At 37.0% G+C, this 12,647-nt stretch overlaps 1 protein-coding gene across 1 annotated transcript; it reads right to left on the reverse strand.

Annotated features, from left to right (window-relative positions):
- Positions 1-1,484: 1,484 nt before the first annotated feature.
- tars1 (threonyl-tRNA synthetase 1) lies at positions 1,485-12,241 on the reverse strand. The gene is made up of 18 exons (XM_077715637.1): positions 12,069-12,241; positions 10,346-10,423; positions 10,078-10,268; positions 9,261-9,384; positions 8,436-8,560; positions 7,820-7,937; positions 7,683-7,747; positions 7,443-7,521; positions 6,865-7,011; positions 6,488-6,586; positions 5,579-5,745; positions 4,525-4,825; positions 3,991-4,068; positions 3,807-3,907; positions 3,476-3,580; positions 3,317-3,389; positions 1,989-2,103; positions 1,485-1,921 (listed from the first exon to the last, which is right to left on the reverse strand). The coding sequence occupies exons 1-18, from the start codon at positions 12,126-12,128 to the stop codon at positions 1,773-1,775; spliced, it is 2,175 nt and encodes a 724-aa protein (XP_077571763.1). The 5' UTR covers positions 12,129-12,241; the 3' UTR covers positions 1,485-1,772.
- Positions 12,242-12,647: the final 406 nt, after the last annotated feature.

Genomic DNA, 12,647 nt, shown 5'->3' on the forward strand with positions numbered 1-12,647 from the left:
GTTTTTCTTTTCAATTCATTATAATAATCATTTTTAGAAGTGTTTTCTCATATACAAAATTTCAGAAAATATGTAATGTATAGTTAGTTATACATGTTTTTATTATTACCCAAGGCTTTTTTTCACGTTTTTTAATCACAATTAAAATATAATTTGTTTTACCTAAATAGATCTATCAATTATTCATTTATTCATCTTCCATAACATACATCCTCCAACATGGATATTCTTATTATATCTTTCCATGAAATTTTACATACACAAAAAATTAAACATACAAATTAATGAAATGTTAGTGAAAGATGGATTAATGAAATTAAAATGAATACAAAGAGAAATACACTTTGGATACACCCCCAAGTAACACACTAAACCATTTTTCCATACTATTTAACTCATTGTATGCCAATGACATCAATTAATGTATACTGGGAATATTGCTGTGAATATTTCAGCAATCATTCGCCCCCTAAAAGTCAAAATGGATGAGACTCATAGCACCGTCAATGGCTGCCAATGAGCTCAATGAGCGCCTTATAAGGGTGAAAGAAGAAAATAAAAGTCATAATTCGTGCATAGCAGCCAAAATCAATGTTAGCATTGGCCTGCCTTCACTTAGTGTGTCCTTGGAAAATGTGAAAATTGCTTTAACTCCAAGTATAACTTAATGTCCCTACTTAAGGAAAATGGGACACATTTGTATGATTTAGAGGCGACATTTACAAATGAAACAGGGGCCCGCATCATGTAGCCAGTATCAAATGGATGGATAATTAAACTTTGTGTGAATATTAGTGATACTAAATTAGTGTTGGAGTTGTTGCAAAGGTTAAGGCTACATTTTCTTTTTTTTTTTTTTTTACTTCGACTGTTGATAAAACCCCTCCCACGCACACAATCTCGCAAGATGATAAACAAGTCTGAGCTGGGTCATTTTTCTACCTTGTTCACTGTAATAGCTTGTTTAATATGTTCCATCTGAGGAATGGGATTAAAGGATCGCACAGTAGGAGGCAGAGCAAGTAGAAATCACACCTAGGAATGGACATACTATTGTTGGGCTAACACAGTAGTTTTGTTTCGACTCAATTTTACTATTAGTTGATGTCATTTTGTACTTTTTGTCATTTAATAACATGCATGTTAGATTAATTACCTCCACCAATAGGTGAAATCTATGTTTGTATTTCATGTTCAAGATAACTCAAGAAGAAAAAATCTAATTTACAGGATGCTTGTAAAATCAGACAGAAGACATGATTACATTTGATGGAAATAAGGGCAAAGATCAGCAAAGTTCCATTCGAAAAAATGTTCATAGTTAAAGGGATTGCCCACTCTGCCAAATATGGCAATGACCTGAATTTGCCTTCTTAATCATGGATTTGCTCTCTCAAAGTGCTCCTCCAGGTATGCAAAAAAATATCAATTTTCTTGATTTTTTTTTTTTTACAGCCACACAAAATGTAAAACTTCAACACACATTAAACCAAAAATGAAGAGTTTATTCCATAAACTGTAAATCATGTACAATTCCCCAAAGACATGATTGGACATCTATTGCCATGAATGAGTTGTAAATGCAGGAGAATTTGAAAAGAATTACAGTATTAATAGAAGAGACCAGGCACCAAGTCATAGTCACGTGACGGAACAATATTAACAACATAATGTTAAAAAATGCTCCTGTTTTGGCTTTTTTTTAGATATTCATAATAAAAAGAAAAGAAACAAAGCCATAGCCCTTAACCATAAGTGGACAGAAGGTGATCTCAGAACTCCTCCTCAGCATTCTTAGTCTTGGCTATTTTGAGCTCTTTGAGACGTTGAATGCATTCATCCACGCCACGTTCGCCGTGAACTTTATTATCCCGAGTGCGTACGTTGATGCTGTTGCTCGTCTTCTCTTTCTCTCCCACAACTGTGAAAAAAATTTGAAAAGGTGTTTAAAAACATAAGAATAATTAGTGAGTGTTTAAGTCATTTACCCAAGATGAAGTTGTATTGTGCCAGCTGGGCGTTTCGGATCTTCTTGTTCAGAGTGCATCCAGGGTCCAGATCCACGTCACTCATGAAGCCAGCATTGTGAAAGTCTTGCTGAACCTGGGTAGATTTTAAACAGGGGGAAAAGTGCTCTGTAATGTGATACTGTCATTTTTTTAGTCATCTTGATGGTGGAATGGGATAGCAATGAGTCTCCTGTCCACTTGGTGGCACTAGTACACCTCCAGGCCAATACAGCTTGACCATACATTGATTGCACATTTCATCCTGATTATCTCACTAAATAAATTGGTGTGAATAAAATCAAGTTTGTGTGTGTTTTTATTAATAATATAGAGAATTAGTCAGAGATAGAACAACAAGATTTCTGGAATTTTCAATAGAAATTAGATTTTTTGTTTTAGGACAGATTATATTTGATTAAAGTATGGTGTGAATGGTTGACCGTCTGTTTTCTTGTTCCCTACGATTGGTTGGCAACTGACCGAGTTCAGGGTGCGCATATTTCGCTGGGATAGGCTCCAGCACCCCCACCACTATTGTGAGCATAAGCATTTTGGAAAATAAATGAGCGTATGCTGATCACAATTTTTATGGCAATCAAAAGACCTAACTGGTAAATCTCAATTTTTGCAAATAAATAGCAGCGTTTATCTATAATATTCCAACTAATATTGTTTTTTCAACAAAAAAACATTGCCTGTGAAACTAGATTTGGATTTTGCATACTGCTCATGTAATAGTTGAACATTTAAAAACCTTTCTGCCTAACACCCAAATTAATATTCCTGGTCTCCAAAAAGAATCACAAGGTTTATAAAAATAAAATAAACAAAGTACTTCAGTAGTAGTAGTAGTAGTAGTAGCAGCAGTAGTATTCTGGACACAAGTACTGACTTAAATTAAATGTCCAAACATTTTTCTTACTACTTATTAATAGATTTTATTGTCGAAACAGTTTGAATGTGAGCCAAATATGAGCTTTGTCTAAATGGGTACTATCTGACGTATTTCACACACAGGAGAGTAATGAGGCCATCTAACGCCCATAAAATGATCACCGAGTAACTATATGGAAGGATGGTTTCTACAAAATGTCTAAATACTACCACATTTAAAGCAGTATAGATGAAGTGTCCCAATACACTCATAATAATGATTAAAGTTTCACAACCAAATCCTAGCAGGCTAAAATTGCTAACTTTATGGTCAAACACAAGATCCACTGTACCTAATTGCCGATCAAAGACACCACCCCTCCATCCAATTCATGAAATCGACCCTGATCAATTAATGAGTGTTTAATAATTACCTTCTGAGCATAATCTTCACAGGTTGGTCCCACAGGTACTACCATAACTTGGCGGGGTGATAGCCACAATGGCCTAAAGGATATTTCATATGATGCAAACGATTAGTAGTTGTACTATCATCTGGATATATACATGATAAAAACAGACAGTAAACAAACCATTTGCCTCCATAGTTTTCGGTCAGGATGGCGATCATTCGCTCTACCGATCCCAAGATGGCTCTGTGGATAATCACTGGTCTTTTTTTGTCGTCGCCATCATGGCTGTAAATACAGAATAGCAGAATTGCGGCAATTTGGTTAAAAAGGGAATGTTTTAATTAGATTAGTATGCTTCATTGCCATTGACGGAGATAGACGTTCAATCCCTTTCAACTGGCAACTTGTTTGAGTCGAAATTGATTGCACGTCTGTCGCATCAATAGTGACTCGTGTGTAAATTCTCACAGAAAGTTTCCAATTTATGGCAACTACTGAGCTGGCAAAACACCTGACAAAACTGAGATTGAAGCGGATGGGTAGTTGAAAGTCCAGCTGGATGGTGGCACACTGATGGTATCGGCCAATAGCGTCCTTAATCTGGATGTCAATCTGCACGCAAACCAGACGGCGGGTTAATAGAAGACACGCTTTCTTTCCCGGTGATTGGCAGATCTAGTTGTTAGCCAGCTCACCTTTGGTCCGTAGAAAGCACCATCGCCAGGGTTGAGAACCCATTTCTCCCCAAAGTCATTCAAACTGTTCTCTAGTTGCTGGCACATAAATAAAAATAGAAGTTAATTTATGTATTATTACAGAAAATAGCAACTTGTTATGCAATGGAAATACACTAAATATCAATTTGGACTAATTGCAAAGACAATCAGTTCAAATTAACAATTGTTTTAAATGTGTAATGTTTCATATTCCTCACATTCTTATAGAAGCACCCAACCTTCCCCATCTGTATTAGAAAATCTCTGCATTGAAGCAAATCCTCCAGAGAAAAGACCACATTTTTAGCTGACAGCAAATGTGCCGAACGTCGCCCGCCATTTTTTTCCCCCTTTAAATATAGATGTCCTTTGTCTTCGGAGAAAGCGCAATCCATTTACTTCAATTTATATCTTGATAGCGCCACAGCTCGGCCATCTTTGTTCTCCTGAGACCTTATGCGAGTGCTTGACATTTTCTGCTAAACAAGAAAAACAAGGAGGCGCTCTGATTACTTTTTCTGCCTGTTCCCAGACGGCAGGCTCTCCAAGGAATTTCTCCGGTCTTGTAGAAAGGTTGAGCTTGAAAGTGAAGCCGAACACGCCGTATACGGTACGCAGGAAGTCCAGGCAACCCTTAATCTCATCCTCAATCTGATCCATGGAGCAGAAAATGTGAGCGTCGTCTTGCTGGAAGCGGCGGACGCGGGTGAGGCCGGTGAGGGCTCCGGACAGCTCGTTGCGGTGAAGGACGCCAAAGTCCGCCATGCGGAGGGGCAGCTCTCTCCAAGAGCGTGGACGGTGATCAAACATCAGACTGGAATTAGATCAGAGAATTTAAAAAAAAAACTGAATTAACTCAGGGATTCCTCAAGACAACTTCCAAAATCTGGTGATAGAGAAGCCCAAATTCAAATCATTCCCATATCTTTAAGTAGGAAATAAGTTACCGTATTTTCACGACTGTAAGGCGCACTTAAAAGTCTTAAATTATCTCCAAAATAGACAGGGCGCCTTATATACGGAAAAAAAATAAAATGTGCCATTCATTGAGGGTGCGCCTTATAATGCGATGCGCCTTATATATGGAAAATATGGTATTTAGCTTCTACAGTCAAGTTTGAAATAGAATAAGGCTGGAAAACAACAAAATCTGTACTGACACTGATAAATGCAAAATAATATCTTGAATAAACAATAGTACTTCAACCAATAGTGGCCTCCACGCAGAATAAAAACAAAAAAATCCTAAAAAAAAAAAAACGTACTGTATTTTCACGACTATAAGGCGCACTGAAGTCTTAGATTTTTTCTCCAAATAGAAAGGGTGCCTTATAATCCAGTGCGCCTTATATAATGGGAAAAGGGGCATTCATTGAGTGTGCCTTATAGTCGTGAAAATACGGTATCTTGAAATTCCTTTGCTGACCTCTGTGACCTCTATCACCTCTTTAACCCCCAAATTCATCACCTCTTCTGTTTATGTAACAAATATATTAGTGGCTTTTGGTGGCCCGCCAGGCTTATAAAGGGATAGGGGGAAACCCAGCAACAGAAGAAAAGGCTTTACCAGTGGCCAGGGCAGTTCATAGGTTTTAGAGCGAATGTCTCCTTCTCAACCTCAAAAGAGAACATGTTGTCGCTGTAGTGCTGCCAATGGCCAGACGTCTGCCACAGCTTGCTGTTATAGATGTTGGGAGTCACCACCTCTTGGAAGCCCCTCTTTCTGTATTCGCTCTGATGTAGGAAAACAAGCAAAGTCACAGGCATCAAACTACGAGCCTTTCACATTTTGTGTGGCTCGTGTTAGTATATCACATGCATTGTTTTTTTATGAATTTTGCTCAAATTAAATCAAAATCATATTTTGTATCATAGAAAACTAAAAGATTTCAATATTTACCACTGTCGCCTCTATTTTCAGAATGCAAAATAAAAAGAATATATATATATATATATTTGGCTTTTAAATGTAAATGAAAAAAATATTGACGCTCTTTGCATTTTTTACAATGAAAATTCTATTTTTTAAATAAAAGAGACTTCACTCAAAAGGCCTTTTAAAAAAGATCTTATGAATAAAATAAAATACTGCAGTTATTGCTAGAGTCCATTTTTATGAAAAAAATTGTGACGCCTATCCAAATTTAAGCATTGTGTTTTGTTGGGGGTCCTTTTGGATTAGCACATGATCACCCACCACCAGCTTTCAGAGTTAAAATGGATGTTATATGTATAGTTTTTAATGGCATTGAATAGGTGGAGTTACCAGGCATAGCATACATCACATGCCCAGCCAAACTGTTTAAAAAAAATCATGAGATAAAAATGGATGGAATATACCTTTAGTATTTTCAATGACTAATTTGAACTTCAAAGTACAAGCCCCTCCTCAAAAGTTAAATTCCCCATTCGAGCAGTTTCTGTTAATTGAAGCCTTGGTGTCATCTCACTATGGTCAATAATAACTTGGACTTACTCTGATGAACTCAATCAGGGTGTTGTAGATGAAGGCGCCTTTAGGCAGAAAGAAGCAGCTCCCCGGACTCAGGTCGTGGAAGAAGAACAGGTCCTGCTCCTGAAGACATATTTGCATTTAGGTCAACCCGGGTTTTAATTTGAACGTCACGTCACGTGCTTGAAGCAGGATTTGTCTGACAACTCGCTCTTTCTAAGCTCATTTTTTCACTACTAAGCTCAACTCTGCCCTAGAAAAGCGGTAAATGGGACCTGATTGGCAGAGTCGGCTCAATTTATCATCACTCAAAGTTGAAAAACATTCAAGAGTCAAAAAACAAAAAAAGAAATTGTGATTCCTGGTCTAGTTTGGAGCTCAATGCTTCCTAAGGTTCGTACCCGGCCTAGTTTGCGATGATCTCTATTCTTGGCTTCTTCTTGAAACTTCTCCCATTCTTTCAGCATTTTGGGGTCGGGGAAAGATATACCGTAAATTCTCTGGAGGGTCTCCATGTCAGCTTTTCCCTCCCAGTATGTGGAGGAATTCTTTGTACAAGAAAAAAAAAAAGAGCAATTTTTACCGTTCACAATAATACAACATAATTCTCTCCTCTATAAATACTTTGTGATTGATGTACTATATTAGTACTCAGGCTTTATTAACAGGTGTGTTAATGTATCATTTACAGTTATTCAGATAACTTTTGCCTAAAGAACAAAACTTTACTTCTTTTCCAAATGCTCTCTCATAACAAACTACAACAAAAAAACTTGTAAGTCTTTATCTTGAGTTTAATTAAAAAGTCTGGACATGGGAGGGGTCCAGTGAGTCCTAAGTATATGAGCATCTATAAGTATAAGTTGCATGCTCTGCCGTATTATGAAAAAAATGTGACTTAATGTGACCATAAACTACGGAAATGAATTATGAGATCAAAAACAAACAAAATAAAGCACCCTTTTAATGAACAACTCACCTTGTGGATCTTAAGTGCCTTGATTTTCCCTGTGTGTCTCACATGAGGTCCTCGGCACAGATCAATTAAAGGGCCACACCTAAACATGAGATACATACAATAATTTTGGCTATTTTGAACAAAAAAAAAAAAGAGAGCTAAGTTATGACGTCCATTTTGACCGGGAGAGTCAAATGAAAATCATTGGTTGGTATTTTTAAGCACATTCAATGGCAGGCGATGAGTTTAACAGTCACTCACCTGTAAACTGTTGTGGTGGGAGTTGTGACTTTCTCATTCAATATGCGACATTTGAACTTGTTATACTGGCAAGAAAAAAAAAAGTATAGTATACAGTAAGTAATTAAATCAACAAATGTCATTTTTTGTCTTCTTACTTTGAACATCTCCAGCAGAGTTTCCTTTTTAATCTCCAGCCTCTCGAACGGCTGCTTCTCTTTGATAATTTTCTTGCACAAGCCTTCCAGACACGGAAAGTCATTGCTCGACACTCCACTGCACACATTAAAAATGGCAAAATCATGTCTCGCGTTAAGAACTTCCTAAATGTAGTATGCTTACATTTAAAAATCATCTTAAGTATCGCCACCATTGTGATTAGAGAGGTAACATTTGAGAAACCCGGATAGTTTGTCAAGAGTTATACGCTGGAAGGATTCTCCAATGTCAAAATCTCCTTGGTAAGAATCAGTCAGTAAAGAAGGCCATTAGCATAACATGGCTTCGTTAAGAGGGTTATGGAATTAATTAGGCTGCACTCTCCTTGCTGCTCAGGGAAATGTATGCGGAAAAGGTCAAGATGAAAGGTCGTTCGTATAGAGGTTCATCTTCAGTCAGCACAATTAACCCATTTGCTACTATGGACAGTGAAAGATGCTCAATTCATTTTGACTTGTAGAGGTGGGCGGCAAATTATTGCCGATATCCCTGCCAGTCCAAATGGATTGGACCTTTATCGCTGTCAATGGAATAAGACATGTGAGGGCCACTCACTCGTTGCTTTCGAGGAACATGTCATAGTAGAATCCGCTCTCGATGGGAGGGCCGTAGCAAAGACAACCCCCGTACACTCGCTCCATAGCTTCACCCAGAATGTGAGCACTGGAGTGCCAGTAAACCTTAAAGAATTAAAAAACAATTGAATTACATGAAATATTATTCAAAAAAAAATTCAAGATCAAGGCATTGGTAATATTTAATTTTTTTAATGTATATCTTTAATTGAGTGGGATCAGTTGGTGTGAATTGGTTGTATTGCTTTTCAAGTTCAAATGAACTACGACCACCTGACAAGCTTCTTTAATGACCCATCAACCCAGAGATTTAAGCACATCAAAAGAGCTCATGTGCAAACTCAGCCACTAAGGGCAAATTAGCTAAGCAATTAAATAATTATTCCAAAGACAAAAAAACTGAAATCATGCTTTGAAGATGAGGCGTATACATCACCAGAATATATAGTACCTACTAAATTTAATTCAAATCTGTCCACTAATGAGGGACGAATAGCATTACTAGGTCGTGTCCTCTCCAAGAATAAGAACAATAACAAAGTGAGTGAGATCTTGAGCCCTCCCCCAGCCGTATATAAAAATTAATATTAAAATTCTAAATGAACTAAAAGCCATTTTTTCAGAAACCACGTAAAAACGCATAAGAAAATTATAAGAGTGAGCAAAATTACTGATGCAATTAATTGAAGTTGACGTATATGCAATGCTAATACGATAAAACAGACACTATGCCTTAAATTTGTGCAAAGAATTTTACATTAAAAAGTTGTGAGAAAAGCAAAATGATTGTCTTGTGCATACTTACGCTCTGAGCCTCGTCGTCGTCAAACTTGAGCAACTCGAGGCTGCAGTCGTCCTCCAAAGGGCGATCCAAATCCCACACGTCTTTGTTCACCTTGGCGATCACTGTGTTGTCGGCCAGGCCTTGACTGGATGACAGAGTAATAATAATAGGACAGATTCATCAAATTCACTCGCTCGAAGGCGTTGGTTTGGACTGACAAGTCTACTTTAAAAGGGACAGAGCTCTGTGACATTGTGCAAGATATAGAACAGAGAAGCATGACAATAAGGACATCTAATGACAATGAGACGTTGCAAGGAATCGAGTCATTCCTACACATTTCTATTGAAAGTTAAGGTGAGGAATAAAGAAACTTTCTGTGGAAGTTTTTTATTTTAAGGATAATTATGCCTTTTTTATTATATGTATGTATGCTAAATGGTTAGTTCTTGATCTAAAAGATTAGATTCCTTTTTAAGCACACTGAGATTTTATCTGGCATACATTTGCATATTTTAGCGTTAATTCAAGGCCTTTTTAATTATTCGTATTACTTTAAGAGCTCTCAAATGTTCTTGCAGCACTTTTCCTCACTGCCAATTTAAAAGAACGTGCAATTCTTGATTCAACTGATTTATTTTTTCTTTAAGCCGGTTCATTCATTCAAATGATTCTTTACATAATTATGCCATTTCCTTTCCCCCGATAAATAACAAAACATTAACATATAAGGATCAGGAGGTATTTATTTAATAGGTTTAAGACCTTTGTTGACACAAGCACATGGCATCCTTACCCTATGTATTTGGAGACAAATAACACACCAAAGCAAACCAACCTTATTCCGCATGCAACTTGGTAGGGCGTAGTCTTCCAGGACTCTGCATCCACCACCTTCCCGTCAGGTAAGGTGACTTTGATGGCTCGAGACTCTTTGGCAGCTCTTTCTGCCATGAGGGCATCGTGCTCCGCTTTGAGTTTTGAGTACAATGTCAAGCGCTCATTGATGTACTCGGGTGATGGTGACAGCTACAGGAGAAAAAGACTGTGTAGACTAAACCACGGGTATACACATACAAGAGATGAAAAAGGCTTCAGTTACCAACCTCAGCTCTTCCTCCAGCATCGCCAGCATTATTTTTCACCTTTTTTTTCCCTCCATCTTTATCCTTCACTGCTCCTTTCTGTCAAAATAACACAGAATATAGAGTATTGATTTAGTAGGATAAATAATATTTGATATTTGCCAGAGAAACAACTGCTGTATTGTCTATTGGGATCATTTTTTCTACCTGAATTCAAAATTTGAATTTTAAATTTAAAACACAGCTATTATTTGGTGAATGCATGGTTAACTAAAAGAAGTTAGATAAGGTTTGTTAACTCCCTTTAAGCATTTTGGACAAATGTTTACATTTAAATTTTGCCAGACCAAAAGCAAATCATGTTGTGTTTAAGATTTTACTTTTATTCTATTTGGATGAGTTTGAAGAGTAGAAGTGGGAACCTTTGACTTTGATTTATTTAAGGGACAATATATATTTATAAAAAATTAAAGATGTATAAGATTCTAGCCAAAGGCTAATTTCCATCCCTTGTCCTTTGGGCAGGTTGATGTAAAAACATTCAAAATACATATAAAAAAGGGGGTACTTTTGTTTTACATTTTTGTACCTTTCTTCTCCCGGGCTGGCTTTACTTGCCCCGCCTCCACCCTGACTTTCATATGCAACCTATCAAAGGGTTATTTGCTTTTGTCTTCCCTTTCAAAATATTCCCAAAATGATGCACACACATGTCCTCACAATAGGATAACACACGACTACTTGCCAACAAGAAGTAGTATATATGCCAATGGCACTGACTAAAGGGAAAAATGCACTGGAAAAAAATGCAACGCTCCGCCCAGTGCTCATAGAGACATTACACGAATAAGTTGCAACTAGAAAGCCAGTGTCTCCTATCTCAAGATAAATATTTGCTCCAAATTTTACTCGTATCTCAAATTGCTCATATGTTGGAGTACTTGTATGTCAAGGTATTACTGTATCTTTCTATGTCCACGTTTGTCTGCCATTGACATTGCTAGAGATCCAAATAATTTTGACCAGGAGAGACAAACGAACAAAAGTCCAGCCAATGAGCAAACATAGACACTAGTGGACATTTTGGTGACAGTGGAGCACCTTGCCATAGAGCAACGGTCATAACAAAATGTCTGAAAGAATTTAACATTAAAATTTTAGGCCCATGGGCAGGAAACTCTCCAGATCTTAATCCCATTGGGAACTTGTGGTCATTCCTCAAGAGGCGGGCTACAATCAGAAAACCACAAATTCTGACAAACTCCATGCATTGATTATGCAAGAATTGACGGCCATCAGTCAGGGTTTGGTTCAGAATTTGATCAACAGCATGCCAGGGAGATGCATTCACAGGTCTTGAAAAAGATGGATCAACACTGCTAATATTGACATATTGCATGTAATAAGTTTCTTTGCTTAAACCTTTCAAGGGTTCAGGATTTACTTTGATGTAAATGTTTATCCCCATTGTGTAAAGTTAAAGAATACAAACTGATGTAAAGTTTAAAAGCGAAAGTAAGTTCAGTAACTACAGCATGTGATCAATCGTTTAGATCGCAAAATTAGCACTATGCAGTATGCATTAAAAACCTTAAATAGACAACAATACACTTTTAGAAAGAGAAAATGTGGGGTAACTATTTTTTGCGAAAGCATTGCGAGTTGCAATGAATGTGAGTGGTGGCTAAGCTAACCAGCTACATTGAATCAAACAAGACGGACAGAAATGAAGATCAAACGTTACCTTTTCACCTTCGCTCATGTTAAGGTCACTCATTTTCTTCACAACTGTCTGATCGGCCATAATCTGAGGCAAACAGCCCCACTTTAAAGGATTTATTGGCGGATCAACGTGTTCTGTCAGTCAGTGCGACCGGTAGTGGATACTGATGACGTCACAAGTAAATCTGACGCAACATTGTTCAATCGAACTAATGCAACGTTGCGCTCATATAATTAACGCTTTTTTTTTATTACAAATTTAAGTATCATTATTATACCGGCTGGATTTTAGTTTTTTTCTTTTCTATTTTTTTACCATTTCAGGGACAGTGGTTCCTACAGTGGACAGCTATTCTTAACACATTTAACCATTAATAAAGCATTTTTTTATCTTGACAATTAAGACCTTTAATCTGTTAAATTTGCTGTCATTGAAATTTTAAAATATGACTGACTTGAGATCAGTCTTAAGTGGAGTCTGCCTCTCACCCAAAGCAAGCAGTGTTTAAAATAACTATCATTATTGGATTATAAATGTGTTTATAAATGTAAAAACATACTGGAAACTAAATTAATGAAAATAAAAATGTTTAGAGTAACT

This window comes from Stigmatopora nigra, chromosome 4 (genome assembly GCF_051989575.1).
Source record: "Stigmatopora nigra isolate UIUO_SnigA chromosome 4, RoL_Snig_1.1, whole genome shotgun sequence".
NCBI classification, from domain to species: domain Eukaryota; kingdom Metazoa; phylum Chordata; class Actinopteri; order Syngnathiformes; family Syngnathidae; genus Stigmatopora; species Stigmatopora nigra.